At 45.6% G+C, this 23540-nt stretch overlaps 1 protein-coding gene and 1 long non-coding RNA gene across 5 annotated transcripts in view; one reads left to right on the top strand and one right to left on the bottom strand.

Moving 5' to 3' along the window:
* Positions 1-23540, top strand: part of LOC106147972 — a 56074-nt gene that overhangs the window by 5664 nt on the left and 26870 nt on the right. For both annotated transcript variants that reach the window (XR_001233037.1, XR_001233038.1), the window contains exon 2: positions 21780-21877. This is a non-coding gene — a long non-coding RNA (uncharacterized LOC106147972). The remainder of the gene's footprint in view (positions 1-21779; positions 21878-23540) is intronic.
* Positions 11973-23540, bottom strand: part of Atp9b (ATPase, class II, type 9B) — a 305437-nt gene continuing 293869 nt past the window's right edge. For 2 of the 3 annotated variants that reach the window (XM_005373105.2, XM_005373107.2), the window contains exons 27-30: positions 17804-17861; positions 16902-17105; positions 13973-14005; positions 11973-12808 (exon numbers count right to left, since the gene is read on the bottom strand). In XM_005373105.2, the coding sequence (XP_005373162.1) occupies positions 12672-12808; positions 13973-14005; positions 16902-17105; positions 17804-17861 (432 nt within the window). In that variant the 3' untranslated portion in view covers positions 11973-12671. The remainder of the gene's footprint in view (positions 12809-13972; positions 14006-16901; positions 17106-17803; positions 17862-23540) is intronic. The other variant, XM_005373106.2, reaches the window with a different exon arrangement.

The raw sequence follows: 23540 nt of genomic DNA, 5'->3' as shown, positions 1-23540 counted from the left end.
TTCTCCTTAGACATGGGGAAGTGGCCTTGTGTCATAGTGCAGGTGAGCATAGCCTCCTCACGGTCACGTGCACGTCAGACCACAGCCCAGGGCGCTTTTGGCCCATGCAGCCCAAGGAAAGTCTGCTACATTCAGATCATTTAAAATGGGGTTTCTTTTTTAAAATTATGATGAAATACGTATAACACAAACTCACCATTTCAGCCCAGTTTTAAGCATGCAGTGGTACTGAGCGTCCGCACCATGCTCAGCTCCCATCACACCCTCACGTCGAGTGCTCTGTCTTCCCAGACAGGAGCTCTGTCTGCGTTAACACCAGCTGCTCTCTCCTCCCCTCCCTGGCTCTGACACCCACCACGTTAGTCCTGTCCTTATGGGCTGCACTTCCTCAGGACCTCACACAAGTGAACTGTGTAGCATTTGACTGTTTGTGCCTTGCTTATTTCACTCAGCATGCTGTCCTCAAGAGTTTCCCATGTTGCATTTTATTTATTTCTCCTTTGTTTCCTCTCCTCTCTTCCCTTCCCCCCACTTCCCTTCCTCTCCCCTCCTTTCTTTTCCTCTCTTTTCTGAAACTGGTCTTGCTAGGTTACCCTGGCTGGCCCTCAACCCCTGTCCTGAAGCTTTTCTCCAACCTCACTCTTCCCCGGAGCTGGGATGGGTGAACGGATGGCAGGTGCTTGCCATTTTCCCCAGCTGTCCATTTGGCCATTGGCGGTCAGTGTGTTGTTTTTGTTTGGCTTCTCTGAATGGTGGTGCTGTGACGCGGGGAGTACAAGTGTCTGAATCCTGCGTCCAGCTTTTTAGTGTCAGTGTGGCTTGTGCTTGATTCTTAGCTGGAGTTCTCTGAGTAGGCGCAGGGGTAGATTCTCACAATGCCCCCTGTTGTGACTACAGGGTCCCTGAACTTGCCCCAGGCAGAAACTTGCCCACAGGCAGTGGGCACAAAGGTGCTCAGGGTAAGCCCTGTTACTGCAGAAAAGACAAGGCCTGTGGCCAGACAGGTTAAAAAACACAGAGCTACTGGGCCTGGTGGATAAGGTTCCTCCACCGTTGTGCTGAGGTGACGGGACAGTCCAGCAGTGACCTGGCTGGTCAACAAGCTGACGTGAGGGGCTCTGCTGTGGCTGCTTCCTGTGTTCCTGTGTGTTGGTCTTGCTACCCATCCCTAGTCTCTCTCTGTTGGCTGCCATCTCTCTCACATGGACTGTCAGCGGCCAGAGCCCCAACAGCAGTGCTTGGTCACTTCTTAGGGAATTACCTGGTGGTCCCTACAATGCACGCTCACAGGGGCCCCAGGGCCCCAGAATAGGTCTTTCCACATGTGGTAGGTCAGGAGCAGGTCCTGGAAACTCCTCCAGAGTACTAGGGTATGGAGCTCAGTGACATCCAGCATAGAGAACATGGTTGCCAATAGGGCCACGGGTCCCATGAAGGGCACCATTTGTATCTGGTGGCTGATGGTAGCCATGAGCCCTCAGGACGGCAGTTTGAGTGCATTACCAGCTCCCTCATGGTGTGGGCCCCATATTCTTGAGGGCCTGTTTCAGTGTCTGGAGCTGTGGGCTGACAGCTTGGCCGAGGAGACCGCGGTTCTCAGGGCTGAGGGAATGTGCCCTGGTACACCTGAAGATGGGGGTGTCCTGGAGCCTGTGGGTCACCTGTGATAGGGAGGTCTAGGGAGGGTTCAGAAGAGTGGGGAGTAGTTGTTAGGTCCTTGAGGGAGGCCCATCTGATTCCCAGGAACAGTGGCAGTGATGAGGATGGGAGTGGCCCTAGGGATTTGGTAGTAGCAAGAGCACCTCCTGGGGAAGGGTTCTTAATCCTCGCCATGCCTGAGTTTCCTCTGACCACCCCCACAAGGAGGTCCCTTATGCCTTCAAATCCCATAACACCTCCTCTTCCTACATCTCTCAGTTCTTGTCAGCTCCCCACAGCACCCTCCTGTTAAGTCTGCCTTTCAGAGCTTTATGAATTTCCCTCAGTATGCAGCCTCTGTTTCCTACCCGGGGTTCCATTGTTAACTGTGCTCTGCTCTTCTCCCTGGCGTGCTCTGCCTTCCTTCTCCAGTTTGTCTCTGACATTTCATCCATCCCCACAGGGTTGTTTTGGCACCTTGGCCTTAAAGTCCTTAACAGCTGGGAGCCCTAGGAAAAGACAGTGGAAGCCCAGAGGTGCTGCTTCTCACACAGCTCCATCTGCTGTCGTCCCACTGCCTCTGTGTTCCTTCTCACTGTGTCGAATATTGAGGCCTGGGACCCAAGGAGGTCAAGGAAAAAGCCCCATCCCCAGGCAAGGGAGAGAGCCAAAATGGGCAAAGCAAGAATCCCCAGCCTCACCAAGGAGGCTCCCTGTGGCAGAGGACAGATTTGGAGATGCCAGAGCCCCCTCCTCCACCCCCCCGCCGGTAAGGCAGCACGCACAGTGTTTCCCTCCTGTTCTGGACTCTGTTTGCAGTCACAGAAGGCTCACTTCTCCTGGAGGACCCTTCCTGGCCACCCCATTGGGAGCCCTCACCTGATGATACAGTTGGCTCATGACAGCAAGCAGTTGGGGGTACGGCAGGAAAATTGGTCACAGGCACATCATACATGGCATCCACAGCCCCTCACATGGCCCCCAGGGTCTGCTGGAGCATTTGTCTTGGAGTCACCCATGGTGGGGTGATGCCAGAGATGGATGCACAACAGCTTTACAGCTGTCTGTGAGTGGGGCATCTGATTAGAGTGTGGTGGATCTGGCAGATGCTCCATGGCTGTGTCATGGTGTGCATTCTGGAAACCACGCTGTACATGTGACACGAACATCATCAACCATCACTGCAGTTGGAGCAACTAGTGGTGCTGCTCCCAAGTACCTACAGGTGTCGTACCCAAGGCCAAGGCCCTCACTTTGTAAACATCCTGAGCTGGTGGAAGAGAAAGACACAGAGATGGTGAGGGCAGATAGCCTGCTTACAATATAAGGTAAGAAAAGAGGCTCACTTCCCATTTTATTCTTGTTGCTTTTGCTGTTTCTGCCGCTTTGAATGGTTGCCCCTGTGCCATGTGCCACTCTGCCTTGGAGCCAGCCAAGTATGGACTGAAACCTCCACAAACTGTGAGCTAAATAAACCTTCCCTTCCTTAATTTTGGGCATCAGGTATGTTTTCCCAGCAACAAAGGAAAAGTAACTAAGACATCTCCCAAGTACCTACAGGCATCGTAATGATAAATTCACAACTTTGGGAGACTACAAATGAACTCTTGAGAGACAAAGACAGAAATACAATTAAAGGCACCTCCAAGGGGCAGCAGAGTCAGATGCATAATTGAAAAGAAATGGTCCACATCCTTCTTATGGCCTCAGTTAATCTTCTGTGCAGAACCTGACCTACATGAAGAGGCCCGAGCTGAGCAGCTGTGGAGGGGAGAGGCAGGGACAAGTATGTCACTTTCCCTCCCACTTCCAGGCTAGAGAGGATGTCCAGTCCTGGGGGACTCCCAACGGAGCCTGAGTTCCCATTCTGTGAGAGCCTCATCTAGTTGGATGGCTCTGAAGGACCATAGGTGACTGCAGAGCCGGGTGAGGTAACCCTGGTGTACCTGACAGTGCCTCCTCTGGAATGAAATCAGTGAGATTCACTGGGTCTGTACCCTGGGGACAAGAGTCCATGTTTGTGCTGGTAAGGACAGGCTTCCCTTTGTTCCTGTGTCTTTCTTCCTGTGTCTCCAAAAAAGACGTTCTCTCTGGGAGAAACTGAGCCACAGCTAAGCAGTGCTCAGGGCAAGAAGGTGTCTGAGGTCGCAGTGGTTGGCTGGGCCCTTTGTATGTTACTCCAGGGTTTCCCAAGACACAAACCCACTGAGAGCCAACATTTTAAATACCGACATAAAAGTCACATAAAAATCCACTTGGTCTCTTGAACAGCCAAGAGAAGAAGCCTCCAAGCTGCTCTGCTCTTGTGTGGGAATCTGTGCACACTACACAGAGGCCTGGGTTTAGAGGTACACAGGATGCCTGTTGCAGAATTTGGTTTTCTGGATGGTTTTCAGATTTGGTTCCCTTACACATGGACAAGTCTGTGTGTGCAGGGCACAGTGACAGTGTCACCCTAGGACAACCTCCCCTGCCCAGAGCCTGTGTGGCCTGAGCAAGCAGTGAGTAGAGTTGTGGTCAGGTCCAGAGTGGGGCAGTAGGAGGCTCCTGAACAATCAAAATGCTAGAGGAAGCCAAACCCAGTGCATATGCCTGTAATCCTGGCACTTGGTGAGCCTAGGATATATAGTGAGTCCAAGGCCAGCCCGCACTACATGAGTGAGACCCTGTTTCTAAAGGGAAAAAAAATAGCACCCTCCAAAAAACCAACATAACTGAACGATTTCTAAATTTCCTTCTGGGTATTTTGACAAATTCTGTCATCAGTACTGAGTGTGTTCAAGATCCATCAAAATGGATGTAAAGACCTCAGTCCTCTGCCTCTGCCGTGTCTCTGAGGGCCCTGGCCCAGATACACACAGGACCTCTGGCTGGGCTGAGCTTGGTACAGCTGCACTGTAGGTACCTGGCCTATGACTCCAGGGTGCCACCTGCTGAGCTCTTCCCCCCCGGCACCAGCAGCCTGCACCTTGGTAGTTCTGTAGAAGGAAACAGGGTTCTCATTCCAGCAAAGATGAACACTATGTATACTTGGTGCCTGTGGGAAGTGGGCTGTTTTTCAGAGGAAGCCCTGCTGCCCAGGAAGCCTCGAATCCCAGTTGTCTGAGCTCAGCAACACACTTTCTCTGGAGCCCTTGTCATCTGCTGTCACTAACCTGGCCAGAGCCTGGCCCTGTTAGGGTGGCAGGTGCCATTTTTTGGCTTCTATCCCCCTCTCCTGGAGCCTTCTGGAATGACACCTGTTCTCAGTGGTGCCAATATGGACTGCAGAGGACTGTAGGGATGCTGTGGGTATTGGAATTCCGCAGAGGTGGGAAACAGGAAATTCGCACAAGGGGGCCCCAAAATGTATGAGTTACAGACAACACTTGTAAAGGCCACCAGTAAGTGTCGTGTGCCTCATCAGAAGCCAAAGCTGGATCAATCCTGCCCCAAACCACTGGACACTCCTTGCAGGGTCATCCTTCCCAGACCACTGAGCAGTGGGCCAGGCAGAAGGGAGCACCTTTGGAAGGCAGGGCCTAGGACAGGAGGTGGAGGTGCAGCAGGAGTTCTGCGGCTGTTGTGGGAAGCTGGGGGAGGGTGTGGGGCTCTACCATTATGAGCTGAGATGAGCAGTTTTCCTAAAGGGGTGCACAGGCTGGTCCTTGCTTCGAGAGGCCAGGCTCCCCATTCTCCCCACACAGCCTAGCCCCTTGGGAGCCCTGGAGGCCAGCTCAGCTCAGGGCACATAGGTAGCTGGTGGAACTTAGGTGCTTGTCCTTGTGTGGCTCTTGCAGAGCCCTCAACTATGAGACATCTCTGTAGACACTAGGTGGAGCTCCTCAGCCCATTCCTCCCGTCTCAGGTCTTTTCCAAGTAGCCTTGAGACACAGGCAGAGGAGGCTGAAGGCCTGTAGGAGGCTGACCCTGTGACTTGGGAAACTAGGTGCTGGATGTGGCCATGTCCACAAGCCTGTGTGCAGAGGGCATCTTGGGTTCTGGGTCAGCTGTCCCTGCTCTGGGGAAAGTAATTTTAAACCTCTCAGTGCCTCGGTCTCTCTACTCACCTCCTCCACTGATACTGATGCAGTCAGTGCTCTCTGAGCACCTCCATGGTACCACTGTCCTCATGGGGAGGCATGGAGGTCACTAAGGTTGATCCCAATGCCGAGGATGTCGAGGGTACCAGGCAGAGGTATCTGAGCAGAGGGGCCAAGCTTCCAAGGACTCCAAAAGTGGGGGCCAGAAGGGTGCCATGGGACAGAAGTGGGAAGAACCAGGGGCAGGAATGCAGGAAGCAGCAGGGACACCCACCCTTCCCTCCCCAGTGCATCCCCAAGAAAACATGGTGACTGCTCTGGCATTCATGCTTTCTGTGTCAACCTTGTGATACTGCTTGAAGTGCCCTTGGGCTCCTGGTAGCCTATGTGTCCAAAGTACCTTGAAGGCTGGAGGGTCATGGACAGAGGAGATGCTTTTCCAGGTGAGTGACAGACCATGGAGCTCAGTTGGGCAGTGGCAGTGGGGTCAGGTAGGCACAGTTGGCAGGCCCTGCCCCTCCAGTGACCTCAGGCTTGTGCTCTGAGACTGCAAAACCAGTGACTGTATGGAGCAGATGGCAGAGCCAGAGTACAGTCCGGCCTGGGCAGGAACAGTTTCCTTGGTGCACCCCCAGCACACTTGAGCAGCAACTCCAGCCGCCCTGAGGTAAGCAGTTCGGCAGCAGCGGACACCCCTCATCACGATGCTTGCCTTGCCATGGGCCCCGAAACAATGGAGCCACGTGACCATGCAATGAAACCTGTGACCATGAACCAAACATCACTTTTTCCTTTTATTTGCTCAGGCATTTCCCCACAGTGATGGGAAGCTAGCAAGCACACTGATGCTGGTGATCACTGAGTGCACACAGTAATTTATCGTGGTTTCTCTTGTCATCATGTTTTTTTCTCTTACTCAATTTGTTGATCTTGTCAAAGAGCAAGCTTTTGGATTTACTGGTTTCTATTATTAATCTGTTTTCTATTTTGTTGACATTCACTTATATCTCTGCTTCCAGCCTTTTAGTTGCTTTGGGCTTACTTTGTTACTCTTCCTAGTTTCCCAAAGAGGACATCTAGAGACTTTAGACCTTTCTCTAAGTATTTAAATGTGTAAATTTCCTTCAAGTGCTGCTTCAACTGTGCCTCCCAAGTTCTGACATATTTTTACTGCTACTCAGCTGGAAATAGTTCAGAGTTTCTCCAATTTTTCTGAAATCCACGTGTTCTCCAGTTTTTGATTCCAGTGGTTTGTGCTTCTCTGGGGTCTTCTTGACCCAGCACATGGTTGACCACATGACAGGTTCTACACTTGCAGTGTGCAAGGCTCTGCAGTCAGGCATCACCCTGACTTCTCTGTCCCCTGGGTTTCTTTTTTTTTTTTTTTTTTATTTTAAAGAGTAAAAGAGGGGCTGGGGATTTAGCTCAGCAGCAAAAGCGCCTGCCTGGCAAGCACAAGGTTGTGAGTTCGGTTCCCGGTACCGGAGAAAAAAAAAAAAAAAAAAAAAAAAAAAAAACAACCCCCCCCCCCAAAAAAAATAAAGAGTAAAAGAAGGATAACATAATAATGGGCGGGGGCTTACCAAATTACAGACAAAGTGGTAGGAAATTATCAATGGTTATTGTTTCACATATTGTTATCTACAAGATAGTTTTTCAGGAAAACAAATAGACAATAATGAGTTACAGACAAAAGAGGTAGGAGATTATCCATAGTTCTTGTACTATACTTTGGTATCTTCAAAGTGGCTTCTAAAGAAAATAAATAGAGCTATACATGAGTGACCTATTGAATAATCATTAACTTTTCTTAATGGTTGTTATAGGGAACACATAATGATAGACATGCATCCATTTATGAAATAGGATAGGAACAATACAAACATTGGAGAGTTATGGATAGATTAGTAGGAAAATATCAATGGCTGCTGTAATACATGGTGGTATCTTCGAAGTGATTTCTCAGGAAGACAGAGATATGCAAGAAGGATCTAACAAGTAGTTACAGCCTAAGGGTTGTCAAAAATCAAGTGAGCCATCTGGGGTGAAAGCCATTTTTGTAGCATTTTCTCTCCAGCCTCCCATCGCATTGGGACCCCACAACCAATTAGTGTCCTCTCCCCAAATGTCAGCACAGGCAGCAGGAATCCTGCTGCAGACTTCTCTGGAGCTCCACCACAGCCTGTACTGTCAGGGGAAGAATGGCTTCCAGGGAGTCTCCGCAGGTATTGTGCAAGGTCCTCCTGGTTTACAGCTTCCGAGCGGCTCTCATAACCCCAGTCCACAGGACCTCTGACTCCTCAGGCTTAAGTCTGCATTCTCATGTTCTCCGAGTCCTTGTTCAGCAGCTGCTTCTCCAGTGACTCTGGATCTTTCTGGTTCTCAATGGCAGGAGCAAGAGTGGCCCGTTGTATGGCACGTATTCCCAGGGGTTTCTCCATGTTTGAATGGTTCACACACGTCCATGGGTGGGTATCTGCAGCCAGTGCATGGTGGGCCAGTGTGTCATTGTTTCTTTGTGTCATGGTAGTTCTCAATTAAGCGGTGGTGGCTGGCCTGAGGGCCGGCATGCAACAGTGCTCACTGCCGCGTGCCTTCCCCTGCACTGGGGGCCCTCCTTCCGGGCACCTATGAGGCAGGAAGCGAACCAGCCAGAAGACTGGTGCTCCCTGCCCGTGGCTTCCCGTGTGCCGGAGGCCTCCCTCCGGGCGCCTACGAGGCAGGAAGCAAGCCAGCTGGAAGAATGGCACTCCCCGCCCATGGCTCCCCATGTGCTGGAGGCCCTCCCTCCGGGGGCCTACGAGGCAGGAAGCGAGCCAGTCGGAAGATCAGCGCTCCCCGCCCGTGGCTCCCCGTGTGCCGGAGGCCTCCCTCCGGGTGCATACGAGGCATGAAGCGAGCCCCAGTGGTATTTTAAAATTTGAGACAAGGTCTAAATTGTCTAGGCTGGGTTTGAGCTTATGATCCTTCTGCCTCAGCTACCCAGTTCTGGGACTACTGTGTGCTACTGCGTCGGGAATAAGGCCCTGGGATTTTAAAAAGCTGCTTCTTTGCATCCTTGCACCTTGGAAGCTGGTACAACTGTTAGGTGTTGACCATGCATCTAGCCGGGCATGGCGGTATAGGCCTGTAATCCCAGCACTCAGGAGGCTGAGGTGGGATTACCATGAGTTTAAGGCCAGTCTGAGCTAAATAGTGAGACCCTGTCTCAAAAAGAGGGGAGGCACTACTTTCTATGGTTTTCAAGGAGGCAACTTAACAAACCCCGTCCCCGTAGGCAGTGAACTATCCCCCGTCTCCTGCTGTGGGACTGCAAGACCCTCAGGTGACTGAGGATCATCAGTAGAAGGTGGCCTCACTCACCAGGCTCCCCAGGTGGCTGGCAAGCACATGGCACCCTGCAATGGCTCTGTCCGTGTCAGGCTACTAATCATTCAGGCATTCAGGGGTCAGAACACTGAGTGTAGACATAGCCTCGATTCTCTCTGCCACCTAGTGACGCAGATGTGACACAGCAGCCACACCTGCAGCGCCTTGAGGGGCAGTTGTCCCCTGGGTTTCTATGTGGTTGGTTCTACTGGTTACTGCAGGGTGTTAAAGATGCCAGGCATGCTGTGGTGACTGGCTGACTAGGTCCAGAGTAGTTCCTACTGACATATTCACCCCTTACTTCACTAACGCTCTTCCCACCTTTTCAGTAACATGGTGTGAAGTCTATTTTGAATGATGTCATGGCCACCTGGCTCTGCGATGCTTCTCCGTTTGCACACAGTATCTGTCCCATCCTTCTGCTATCAGCCCACTATGACAACAGTGTGGTTAGTTCTGATTTTTATCCAGGATGACAATCAGCCTTCTGGTTGAAGCATTTTGTACACTTAGAGAAGTGGTCTTCTCACAGATGACAATGTGGACACGATGCTCTGATGCTGCACCTGCACAGTTCCCTGAGCCTCAGAGGTGCAGCAACGAGCCAGAAGGGGCCTGGGCCTGCCCATTACTGTCCTAGAAGGGACCTTTCCCTTAAAGTTCCTTTGTTGGGTTCTAACAAGTAGAGGAAGAAACAAACAGCCACTTCTGCAATCTGTTCTGGCATCACAGGATATAGGAACAGTGTAGCCCTCTCTGATGCAGAAATATTGCAAAAAAAGGCCTGATGGCCACTACCTTAGAACAGTACAAGGTGATGGAGAACAGAAAGTCATCCACTCATCTGATTATGCAGCCACGCACCTATCCACCTGTTTACACACATTTATCCACTTACTAATCAACCCCCCATCTCTGCCTCCCTCCCTGCCATCACCTACCTGCTGATTCTGCCTGACCAGGTGGCACTCTGCCCCCACCACATCCCCACCTGCATCATCTCTGCATGGTGGTTCCTTACTGCTTTGGTATCAGCTTCTACCCTACCTCTCTGAGGAGTCTCCCCTGGGTTGTTGGTTCTGCCAGTTCCCTATGCACTCATCTCCATGTCACATAGCTTGTTTCCACAGGTAGGACTGTGTCTATGATGTTCCTACACGCACTGTAAACACCCAGTAGACATCTGTGACCGAATAAAAGAGTGGTCTCCTTTCTCACAGAGAAGCTTCCAATGAACAGGAAAGGTCAAAGTTGATTCCTGGATTCCAAATGTTCTTCTCAGACACCAACACTGACAAGCAGTCCTTCTGAAGCCCTGGGGTGGTTGGGTAGAGTGTGTAAGCAGACCAGCTGTCAGAGTTTCTGACCTGACACAGCTCTACAGCTTGGATGTATTAACACACTCAAGTTACTCCACAAGCCAGGGAGAATGCTTGATTGCCCTGTGTGGCAGCTCTCCTTGTCCAATTCCAGGGCACCATTTCCTTCTTTTGAGGCTGTTCATAAGCCTGGGCTGCTCCAGATTCAATGATACTTTATTATGTGATTATTTTCTTCAATCTAGCAAAAACCAACATTACAGATGCCTTTGGAGTCACTGTGTGCCAGGCATCTATTTGGAGCCTCCTTCCCATCTACTGCCTTATCTGACCTGAACAGCGACATCCTGTGGTGATTATTTTTGGTTCACAGATGAGCACCACATTGGCTTCTTACAGTCTCTAACTTGGACTCCCAGTCTTAACTCCTAGAGCCTAATGTTTGACTGTTCCTCCTAATTTGTATCCAATTAATCTAAGGCTCACGAAAGCTTCTACATTTTCAGGTTGTGGTTTGTGGTAGTTTTTCTGAGACTGTGTGCAACTTATTATGATCATGTCAAAATTACTTTTTTTGGAGACAGGCACTCTTTATGTAGTTTAGGCTGATCCCGAACTCGCTATGTAGCCAGGCTGGCACTGAACTTGTGATGATCCTCCTGCCTCAGCACTTCGAGTACTGGGTCAGCTTGCAATGTGGCTGCTTTATTTTAAAAAAGCACAAGAGTGAGTGTCTGATGTATCCTTGGTATTCTGTACCCCACAGCCCTGAGCGATACGATACAGTCTCATCTTATGAACTGTTGGCAATTCTGTGAATCCAATGCCTCCTATTCAAACTTTGCCAAAAGAAGGGAAGAAGACACTGATGGATCCAAATCCTCTAGTTTCTCTTAGAGGAAAGCTGGCAGGTGAACCCATATGACCAAAGGTTCCTGGGCAAAATGACAAAAAAATACTGACACCTTGTGGCGAATACAAGAAACAGCGCTCTGGTTATATGTCTGTCTGGGAATTGGGAATGCTCAAGCCGTGGAAAGATAACCTGCTAAAGGCATTCAAGTCAAAAGGCACTGAAAATTGTGTGGGAAGAAGTGAAGCTTTATCGTGGCTGATGCATTTCTCCTTTGAAAGGAAGCAGCTGATGGGAGCCTCGGTGGACAGTGGTGACAGACCCATGGCTTGTCAGGGAAGTTCCTTGGGGTCTTTACTCACGGAGCATGGACTTCCCCAAGGATTCTGGGGCAACAGGGACTACATTCAAGGGGAAATCAAGCCAAAGAACAAGGTCACACAAAGCCTAGTGCAAAAAGGCCTGTGAGAGGCTGCTTCAGATCATGTGAAAGGTTCTCCTCCAGCCCAGAGGCTGGGGTTTGACCAGCTCCTCACTGACGGGCTCACTGAGAACTCTGGAGAACGACACACGCTACACCCAGTCGACCAAACCCCACAGCATGGTAAACAGGAAAGACAACAGCCCTGGCTTTAAAGACTCCCAGCCTGACCAACCCAAGCCACCTGCTCACAGACCACCTCAGTGCAGCCTCAAAGATGGGGCTTTTCTATCCTAATATCACCTAGGTGTGCTGCGCATATTTATAACCACACACACTAAGTACACCCGTGAACATAGCAAGCGATACATCTTTAGTGATGTGTTTCACAGGCAACTGATTTCTACATACAGAAATTATTTGGGGGTGTGATTTATACAAATATAAAAGGATGGGAATTTAAAAAAACACATTCCCTAACAGCAATGCCTTTGAGGAATGATTTATATTTGTAGGTGCAATGGAATTATGTCCAGAAATGTTACCATTTGGTCACCTGGGCCTGCGTATGTAAGGAGCACACTCTAGGTGAGTGTCCGCAGGAAAGCAAGATGGGCATCTAAAGAAGAGAGCAGCAGTGGTGTGTGCAGAAGATGGGCAGTGGTGTGTGCAGATGAGGCAGCTCCAGTGTCTAGACTTTATTGTTCAAGTATGAATGCTTTTGATATGACATTGTCAAAGAAAGAATTTAGATGCTGGAACTGCAGAAATTAAACTTTCAATTCTCAGAAAGTAAAACCCTCACAGCAGAAGTGAAGGAATTCAACCCTGTTTTGGTGGTAGCTCACACTGCCTCAGCCTGGACACTGGAGAGAAAAGCCTGGATGTGGGCAGCTCCCTACCCCTGATAGAGCACCCTGTCTTCCATGGTGTCTAGTGCAGGAGGGTCTCCACCCAGGCTCGAGTCCTGCCTCAGGAACAAGGTACAGATGCTGTGTTCCCTGGAGATGCCAGAGGGACTGGTCCAGTCCTGCAGCAGATGCTGGCCCTCAGGAGGTCAGCTTGGAGTAGCTGGGAGGAGAAAGCTTGCGCTTCAAATACTTGAGGACGTAGAGTGGGAGGCAGCTGACCACAGTGATCGCTGACACTTTCCACAAGAAGGTCACGGTTGTGATGAAGGCAATATCTGTCAGAAAGAGGTACAGAGTGTGAAAGCCAACCAAGCAGCTCCCAGGCCCCCAAACCACAGTGCAGACCTGACTGGATCCCCAAGACTCCCTCAGGCTGTCCCCTGCAGCTCTGCCATGCATTTGCACAGGCAGCCTGATTCAGCCTCCTGGTGTCTTCACTGCCATACTGCTTTACCTGCATCCTGGTGCAGCTGGCTCTTCTCAAATGGAACCAGAGTACAGAATTAGAGCATGGTTAGTATCTCCACATACTTATTAACAGATAGACAGCACTTTTAAAATAGGATTTGCAAAACACTGCTGTGCTGCTCATGGGAGGACATCAGCTAACCACACTTTGCTCTGCCCAGGCTGTCCAGGCCAGTATTAAGGTGCAGTTGTCTTTATAGGGCTTGGAAGGCAAATGGCAGCACCCTGCCTGGACACAAGGATCATATGTGTCTGTTCTTCAGTGCTTTTCAGTGTGGCTGTTGGAACATTCTCCTAGTTACTATGGAAAGATTGCTTAGCACCCTATCAAAGCTGTGCTAGAAACAACGGCTATTTAGAGTCCTCATGAAAAGAGGCATTTGGAAAACCTGATGTTTGTATAGTTCAATTATACATATTGCAGAAATCACTGTAGACTGTTGTAAGAAACTGGGATAAAAAAAACCTACCTACTAGGACTTATAGACTTTTATAAAAATAAGGGATGTGGAGAAAGCAACTGTTCCCTGCACAGGAGATTGGAGATCATAAAGGAAAAGTCACAGGCTAGGTTAACCTGCATTGAGAAACTCTGGAAGTATTTTCCTCTTTTTTTTTCTCAGAATCGGGAATCAAACTCAGGACTTTGTGCTTACCGGGCAGATGCCATGCCGCTGAGTTACATCCCCGGCCCTTGGAAGTGTTTTATCAGGAGCTCTGTCACTAAGACTATTTTAGGGAGGGAAAATAGCCTGGGTCTCATCCCTCTTCCATTATGAGGCACTCCTGGATCCAGGCAGGGAAACTTACATGCAGGGCTTACATGACATCACAGAAGTGACACAGGATAGTTTTTTTTTTTTTTAATTACTGAAGCATCTTTATCAATTTTGTTTTGCTGATTTTCTTTACTCTTTTTTTCTGGCTTTTAAATTTTCTATACTCATGAAAGAAATGATAACTTCACCTACCTAAGAAAGCTCCAAAAGATACTCTGCCTATACCTGTTCCAAGACAAAACAGGAACAAGAAAATGAAGGACAGATAAAAGGACATATCAGGACATTTGTAGTGGTTAGCTACCAATGAAAGAAAAACATTAAAAAGCAATAAGAATACCAGCATGAAATGTATTTGTGATTGTGGTTTTAACCCCTTCACTTTATTACCTGTTACAATATAGTCTTTTTTTTTTTTTATTTTAAAGAGAGTAGTAAATGAGAAAAAAAACAGAACAGTAGCAGCATACCAGTATCACAAACATAAACAAATCAGAGCAAGAACATTCAAAGTGATACTGGGTCTAAAGAAAAATAATACGAATCAACAGTGGTTGTTACATTCCATATCGCTACCCTCAACTACATTACTCAGATTACCAGATGTAAGAATGAAAGATTGCTCAAACCATTAAAGAGAATAAGAAAATAATTCTTCGATAAAACATTAAGAGATAATACTGAGTATCATTAGACAAGATGGTAGGAGTTCACCATTGTAATTCTGGTGCATTTTGCTACCTTCCAATCAGTTGCTCAGACCACCAAACACAAGCATGCATTATGTTCTGAACAATATAGTCTTTTAAACATGATTTAATTAATTAATTATTTTTCTTAAAAGAAACATTCAGGCATGCCCTACTGGGTCTGGATCTGAACATCTGAAAAGGGTGCCTCTCAGAACACAGCTCACACCTGAGTGTTCGCCATGCTTGGACACTAAGGCTCTGTGACCTACTCGTACATACTTAAACACTCTGCTGCTCATCTCTAGACCTGGCCTTAGAAGGGGCTGGTACCATCTTCAGCCTGGATGAGTAATACTGAGGCTCACAGAGGGAACAGTTCTGCCCAATTCACATGGCTGGGTTTGTCTGCCACTTTTATACCTCCTGTTTATAAAGTCAGTTTTATATTTGCTCATATAGCATTAGCTACTACAGTTTGTTTTTCTAATTTCAGTATTTTGCTTTGTATTCTGTTTATATTGTCAAATGAGGGAAATGCTATTAAAATGAAGTGCCATAAAAATAAAACATTTCTCCACATCTAAGTGCATTAATCACGATTATATAGGAAAATATAGTCAGTGCTTATTCTTCAAGCAAAAATAACTAAGATGCTCTAATTTGAAACAGGCCCCCTCCTTTTTTTCTTACATGCCATAGATCCATATTTTTTGGTGAAAATTTTTTTTTTTTCTTTTGGTACTGGAAATCAAACTCAGGACCTTGAACTTGCCAGGCAGGTGCTTGTGCCGCTGAGCTATATCCCCAGCCCTTGGTCAATGTTTAATATAAAACATGGACTTTTAATTTTTCCTATGTATATACTCTGCACTATATACACACTGAGTGGTACGGTAAGAGTGGGATGCAACCTGAGTGCACTCACCCATTGCTGGGTTAACTCATCGTGTGTGGAGTGGCTTTGTGCTCACATCTATTTGCAAACTTTAGTACACTAGCCACTCAGAAGTCACAGTACACAGGGATAAATGTGTGGCTGACTCACCATAACAATTACCTAAGATGATGTTTCCTGCTATTCATATGGGTGTAGAGAACACATCAGGGTACAATTTTTTCCCCCTTTTTAAAAACTTGGAGCTGTTCTCATACTAAAAAGAGCACCAGCTTAGTGCTCATACAGGAAGGCCACCATCTTGACGCTCTCAGGGTATCTTTCAGATTATGTTCTACTACGCACCACGCATACAGTGACCATCATCCCACCCTTCTGCTTTGGCCCTAGGAGATAAGAGACTTGGTCATGCTCTGAGGACCAAGGGAGGCCTTATGCTAAATGATCCTCATCTGAGTGAATGTCATTGCCCTCATTTAAGAAAATCTTACAAAAGAATCATATTTACTCTTCTTAGCCACATTAACAAATATAGGGGTGATCCAGGGATCTCACTGACAGATGAAATTGCTTTCATCTTTTCAACTTCTGGCTGGAAAAAACCTGAGATTTGGGGAAGAAGAGATGAATTTACATGACAAAGTGGGTCAGTAGGAATGGACCAGCAAGGGGGTGGTAGAAGTCATGGGGATGGAGGGCACAGAGAACTGTAGATGCACACATAGGGATCTGGCCCAAGCAAACCAACACCAGGTTGATTTTGATGGCTCATTTCATTCAGGAGGAATGGTTCTAAAGATTGTGGTAGGCCTCCAGCCCATTTCTAGGGAACCTGTATCACTGGAGAAAGGCAGAATGATTGATCAGAGAGAAGTGTGGCATTCTGGGCTCCTCTGACATTCTCTCTCAATTTATAGAGAACAGTAACAAAGGGCATGCTGGTGACAAGAATCATAGATTTGTAGAGTATCTAATACCTGTCTAGCACTCCTTAGGTAGGACCTCAGACTCAGAAACAGGGCTCAGGGAGGCCAATCCACTGTTCCAAGGCCCCTAGCAAGTCACAGTAGGCTGAGCTGGGCTTGAGGAACACAGCCAGCACTGGAGGTAACTGGAAGACAGAGCTGAGGCTATCCTGACACTGGTATCACTAATAACTGCCTAGTTGAGTTGCATTCTGGGACCTGTGCACTTAAGGGAGGGAGTAGAGTGTGTGGTTTGTGGAAAGTGTCTGCCTTAGAGTAGCTACTGGGTTGGGTCATGAAAATAATGACAAACAGCACAACTCTTAGGGCAAGAGCAATTGGACATAAACACAACTTTAATGTCTTAAAAAGCCAAGATGGTGAAAATCTTAACTTGATGAATTACTGCCAGGAATTTTACCTTTCCACAAAAGTAAATTTTTGTGTTGTGAAACTTTATGGTATGCATTTTCTTGTATTCTGCAATTCATGATGTTTTACACAGTAACAATAACAAATTGTTTAAAAGCCACTAACAATGATTCAAAAAATAATTTTAAGACACTTACCAAAATATTCATTTAGAAAAGCGAGTGAGGTCACATAGCAGCCTAGACTGAGGAACTCCGCCATGACCATCAGCCAGTGCCATGTCCTGATGGTCAGTGCCACCATGAGCAGCTCAGTCAGGACCAGTGCAGTGAAGGAGATGGCCACGACGTGGACGAACTCTGACTCAAAGAGCACCAGGGCTCCATACATGAGAATGCCTCCTGGAAGACAGTGGCAGAGTGGCCTTTAAAGGACAGCTTCTTCTGCCTGGCTTGAAGCTGGATCACTTTGCAGTCATACCATGAAAATGATCATGGAAATAGCTAACTCCTTCACAACAGCTAAAACACAGGCCCAGGTACACACACATACCCCATATGCAGTCAGACAATCCAGCTAAACTCGGGATTATGGGTGAAATAAGGTATGGCACTCTCTCGCTCATTTAGAAATGTCAAGTAGAAGCCACACCTGCACTTCAATTGGTGTGAATGATTCCTTTCACTATCTCATGTAACCTACCTCATCTGCAGCTAACTACACTTACGAGAACCTTTCACTTAACCTAGAACACCAACAGAGTGGCCAAGGACTTCAGTTACATAATTCAGACTTCTCAGAGCCTTAGTAGCATCACTCCAGGTATGAAAACAATTTTGCAGGACACAATATAAAAAGTGGTTGTTAAAATTCTCTGGGTCAATATTTAATTAGAAATAGGTCAGTTTTTTAGCTGACATACATAATTTAAAAAGTATCAATCCACATTGCTGGAGTATCAATTTACAAGATTAACAAAGGCAACATTTAACTGCTGATGAAATTTTAAGTGATTGGAATTTAACTTTGCAGTAAAAACAATACTGCTAGAAGACCAAAAAATACTTCTTTGGTCCAGTAAAATCAGGTCCTGTCTTACCTTGATAAATGCTGATTAGAACCCAGATGAAGAAGGTCTTGAAGGATAAGGATCTTCCCTAGGGTAAATGGAGGAAAAAGTTTGTTAAACAAGTAGAGTGGCATGCTTGGCTTGCATGTTTCCAAGGAATGAGGAATGGGGAGCTTATCAAAGGCCCCAGGTCCCCAGACCCACCACATATGTTGTCCTGACCTCATCTTCCAGGGGGCACCTCGGGTGAACCTGCCCCTCCATATACCTGTGCCTTCCAAAGCTGCCTCTGTGGATGTCACAAGCTCTACTGATCTCCTGAGGTTGATGGGGTTCTGGTATGTCCTCTCTGATCTACATGATTCCTAAGCCACAGAGATATGTTCTCCTGCTTCCTAGCAACCAAGAAGTTGACAGCTACAGATAAACATTTAAATGAACTAGGAGATAAAGACTATAATAAAAATTCCCCTTTATTTCTTTTTCTTGGGAATAAATATTCTTACATCTACTTTTTAGTTTCTTCAGATAAAAAAAATGTGACAGCTCTTCAGTAGGTACAAGCAACCTATCTCAACTGGTCCCTTAAATCCTTTCTGGAAAAGCTGGCTTGTAAGTACTCCCTCCCCTGCGAGGTTTCTTGTGCAATAATTCACTGTTTTAAACTGAACACAGGTTTTGTGGGATGGGTCAGAGACAAAAGATCCTGGTCAAAGGTTGCTTTTGTTTAACTGTGCTGCTGAAGGTATTTCAACACAAGGAGGAGAGCAGATCATGCACCTACTGCCTCTACTTTGATAGGACCTTTAGCAATGGGCATTAGGGCAGGCCCAACTTAGACCATCAGAACCTGGTCTCTGTGCAGATCTTTGTGATCATCTGTTGTTTTGGCATCCCTATTCTTGGTAGTGTAATGTCTCACTTAGGCACTTTTATTTACAGATGAAGAAACCCATGAAGCCTACAGATTTCCTCAGGCTCCTACTGCAGGTTTCCGGCACTCTGGTATAACTGATCAGAGCCCAAAGTTCTACATTTGATTTGGGGTTTCCCTACCCACACAGGGGCATTTCTTGTGATGATTGTGGATAGAAAATGCCACCAAGGAAAGAAGCACATCATGGAGGCCAGGGAATACTAGAAGACACAACAGAGACACACGATGGGAACAAGTCTAGATCTGAATCATGCATCCACTTGGAGGCTGTTGAGGATTTTACAGATAAAAATGCTTGGATGGAAGACATGTGTGCTGAACAGAAACTCTGGCTGTGGTCCTGCAGAAGCTAACGAAGAGTGGGTGTATGAATTGTAACTCTGCAACTGTAGCTCGATTATAAAAGACAGAGTTCTACTTCTACTTAAATATTTTCTTGGTTACAAGTGTTCATCTGTGAGGACAACTGAACCTGAGTCTTTACCACATGTGAGTGTAGGAAGATTCAAATATATTACAATTTATTAAAAGTCAATATTGATTTTTAAATTTAAATACTGACTTATTCTAAGTAGGTTTCCTTAGCACCTATTTCCCGACTGCATTTGTCTGACTGGACCCTTGTGGTGTTTCATCTTTGGTCATAAAATTCATTTATAATTATATGCCTAATTTTACTTGCACTCAAAAAGAAACTTAACCTTTTGATATAAGAAATAAGAGGTTTACTTTGTATCCAGATTTTCCAAAATGCATTCCAATTATTTATGTGAGGTAATTATCAATCAGTACTTGGAAAGTTAAATGAGGGTATTTATGCAAGCTTATCAAAAGATGTTTAAGATAGTACATCAAATATGCATGTATATGAGTACTTCTGTATTTATTGTTGTATAGTAATAAAAGAAAACTCAAGAGAACAGGAAAAAAACCATCAATAAAATAAGCGATTTGAGGAAAATATGCATAAACCTTTTGTTTCTTGATGTGGATGCTTACTGATTATTCTGACTTTACAAAACCTCATTATATTGGATGGTACAAATACATTATTCAAGGAAACAGTTAATTTATTATGGATTTACTGCAGATTTCAGGCTACATATAAAGATATTCTTGGACCCACAACTTTTCATGTTTTCAGGAAAAGGAAGAAAATGTCTTATGCTCTGATGGATGGGTTCACTCGTTCACTCTTTCATGCACCAAACACTGATTTAGTAGGCAGCAGGCGTGGGCATGAGCACATGAGCTCAGGACACAGACTTCAAGCTTTCAGCCCTGCCTATCACACCCTACCTGCTGTGTTCTTGGGTGTCTTAATTTGTGTGCCTCAGATTCTTCTTTTGTGAAGCAGAAATAATAATGGTATGCAGCTTATATACATAAAATAAGCCATGAAATGAAATATATAGAAACTAAAAAACATGGTATATTCAACAATGCTATTGGGATTATATTACCAACTGGATATTATAGACTTCAGAAGGTACATCTTGGTTATATATCAACCAAAAATGTAAAAAATAAAATCAAGTATTTTAAGAGATTAATCCACTTTAAGATGAGTAAAATTACCTCAAAAACCTAAAACCAGAGGTTTTATTTGATCCAGCTGCACTCCTTTTAGGTTATCTTCCCCAAAGCGTTAAAAGCATCATACCACAGTAGTATCCACACACCCATATTTTAAAAAGCATGATTTATAATAGCTAAATCTTGGAAACAGCGCATGTGCCCATCAGCAGATAAATGGATAAAGAAAATATGGTATAAATTTGAGTCATTTTTAGGTAAACAGTTGTACCTCAGAACCATAATGCTAGTGAAATAAATCACACAAGCTTAAAATGAGTAAAATCACTAGTATGACAGCATTAAGTAGAATGATGTGGGTAACATATACATTATACTGACATGCAAATTGATGTGTGTATGATTATATACAAGTAGAGTCTGGCTGTGTGTAATATATGCATAGATTACATTGACATGCATTGACATGTATATGATTATACACAAGCAATGTGTGCCATATTGTACGTAAAATATATGCATATTAGTGATGTGCACAGGGATATATATACACATATGATTATACATGAGCAGATTAGTCATGCTACGCACATGTATAGATTACAAGGACAAGTAGACTGATGGGTATATGCTTATGTATGAGTACATTTGTTACTCAGTAGATGACCAGCAGAGGAATATCCTAACTACTTAGAAACATTAGGATTCCCTCTATCTTGTGTTTGTAACCACTTTTCTCATTATTTTATTTTATTTTATTTTTCACCCCAACTCAGTTTACCTTCTCTGATTCCTCCTAGAATAACAGGTAAGATTGCTTTACTCATATTTCCATGATTACAATAATTTGGGGAAATCTGGAGTAAAAATATCACAGAGGCAATTAAAAGTGAAAAATAAAAAAGAAACCAAAGGAATAAATCAAACCAAAGAACAAATCTCCTGAGCAGAGGGGTATGGCTGATGTTACATAAAGAGATCTTGTGAAGTAATTGGTCACTATGACATGTGACAGAATATTTCTTAACAGAGTAGATAAGAACTAGAAACCAGATAGCAAGCAATCTGACTTTCACCTGCCCTAGGTGCATCCAAGTGAAGGTTAAGAGCAGACATGCTGTCTCAAAACCTCAAAACTACAGTTTTGCAAGACACTATTCATTAGCCCTTAAAACTACCCTGGGTTTGGCCATTTAAAACCTTTTTAGGGGCTGGGGATTTAGCTCAGCGGCATAGTGCCTGCCTGGCAAGCGCAACATCGTGAGTTCGATTCCTGGTACTGGAAAAAAACCCAAACCACCCCCCCAACAAAAAAAAAACAAAAAAACCCACCTTTTTAAAGATCATTTTAGACTACCAGCAGAATTGAAAGAGCAGAAATACAGTTTCCACAGGCCCTTCTCCACCCTTGTTGGAGGCTGCTACATATAGAGACACATACCACCGTTTGCACTAGAAAATGAGTGTGCATTTCTAGTGCTGGCTACACTATTTGGATGCCCTCAATTTTCATGATGCCCTATTCTGTTCCAGATTCCCAAGCAGGATGCTTTGCTGCTGTAGCCATCCCATGTCCCAGCTCCTGTCATCAGGCCAGTTCTTCATCTTTACTAGGACACTTCTAGCCACAGGTCAGTGATTTGTGGAATGCTCTTTAATGTGGGCTTGGATGAAGCCTTTTAAGGATGAAACAATTGGGAAGGACATCGCAGAGGGCATGTCTATTCTCCAAAGGCCTCCAGGATGGGAGGGTGTGGTGTCCATCTGCCTGTGACTGGGATGTGAACGTTGGTGCTTGGCTGCTGTGGTGTCCTGTTGTGGGGGGGCGGGTATGCACTGTGAAACAGCTGTTTTTTCTCTTTGCAATTAGTAAACATCTTAGATATTTAGATACTGCCAGCTGATGCAAATATTCTGTTTCTCGTCTGTCTTTTGCCCACTAAGTTCAGCACCAACCTACACAACCCGCTGACAATTCCTGGGGGTTTCTGAAGGTGCCTCTGTTTCTCACTCCTTCACATCAGTAGTTGGAATTCTTCAACAAGGAAGGGTTCTCTCTCTTTATATTAGTAAAAATTTAATATTGTTTATTTTACTCTTTGTTTACAATCTAATAAGATCATCTGTTTCTGATTTGATCCAATTTAAGCTACTGGAGTTCCCTCAGGTTGACTCCTGTGCTACTTGAACATCATCATTGCTAACTTTCCATTAGGTGCTCCAGGCCTGTATTTTCCCTGTCCAGCCCCTTCTTTGGAAGCCTGGTTTTACTGGGCAGAGAACAATGCACCTCCTCTACCTGGAGTTTGGGGTCCCAGGGGTGCTCATGGCCACAGTTGCCTGCTTCTAGTCACTCAAGCTGACACAAGTTTAGTATGTGTGCACATGTTTAGTAAGCCACAGTTATACACATCTATAATTGCTACTGTCTCTGTGTGTACTAAACAAAACTGTGAGCCCTGACTCTTATCTAGCCCTTATCTGTGCCTATGTCTCCAATAGTAAGAGGCCTATCCTCACCACCGACATTTTTATACTTGTTTGTTCCATATAAGGACACAAAAGATTCCCGTGTGAGAAACACATTTACCACAGGGAGCCTTCAGGTTGTGTACAGTTCTCTGTAGTACCTTTTTTGGTGACAATTTATCCATCAGTCTGTGTTCCACTGTTCCCTCTGGTGCATGGTCCTAGGGCTTCTAACACATAGTCAAACACACCACAGGACCAGACACAACAGCTCCTATTGGTCACCCCTCCCTCCTTAAACCTTTGGCAACCACTGATCTGTTCTCTGCACTATGGCTCTGCATTTTCCAGGTCTCAAGTAAACACAATCAGACAAACTTTGGGAATCTGGAACTCCATACAGAAAAATGCATTCCATGCATGTTGTACAAATCCATAGGCTTTTATTATTGCTTCCTTTGAACACTATTTCCCTGCACATCGGCATCTTCATTGCTATTGACACTCACTGGAGTGCTTAAACATTTGCTGGTTTAAGAACATTTAGTTGCTTCTGCTTTTTGGCAGTTATAGCAAAGCTGCCATAAATATTGTGTATAGGATTTTTATGATCATAAGTTTTCATTTCTGTTAGGTAAATACCTAGTAGTAGGTAACATAATAAATACATTTAACTTTATAAGAAATAGCCAAACTGCCTTCCAGAGAGGCTGTATTGCTACACTCCTATTAGCAAAATGAGACCTCCTACTGGTTCACATCCTCAGCAGCTTTAGATATAGACAGTGGTATGGGTTTTGACCATTCATAGTATGTAGTACTGTA

Source organism: Chinchilla lanigera, unplaced genomic scaffold (genome assembly GCF_000276665.1).
Source record: "Chinchilla lanigera isolate Chin_1 unplaced genomic scaffold, ChiLan1.0 scaffold00001, whole genome shotgun sequence".
NCBI classification, from domain to species: domain Eukaryota; kingdom Metazoa; phylum Chordata; class Mammalia; order Rodentia; family Chinchillidae; genus Chinchilla; species Chinchilla lanigera.
Note: the sequence above shows the minus strand (reverse complement) of the source record. Positions and strands in the feature narration are given on the sequence as shown.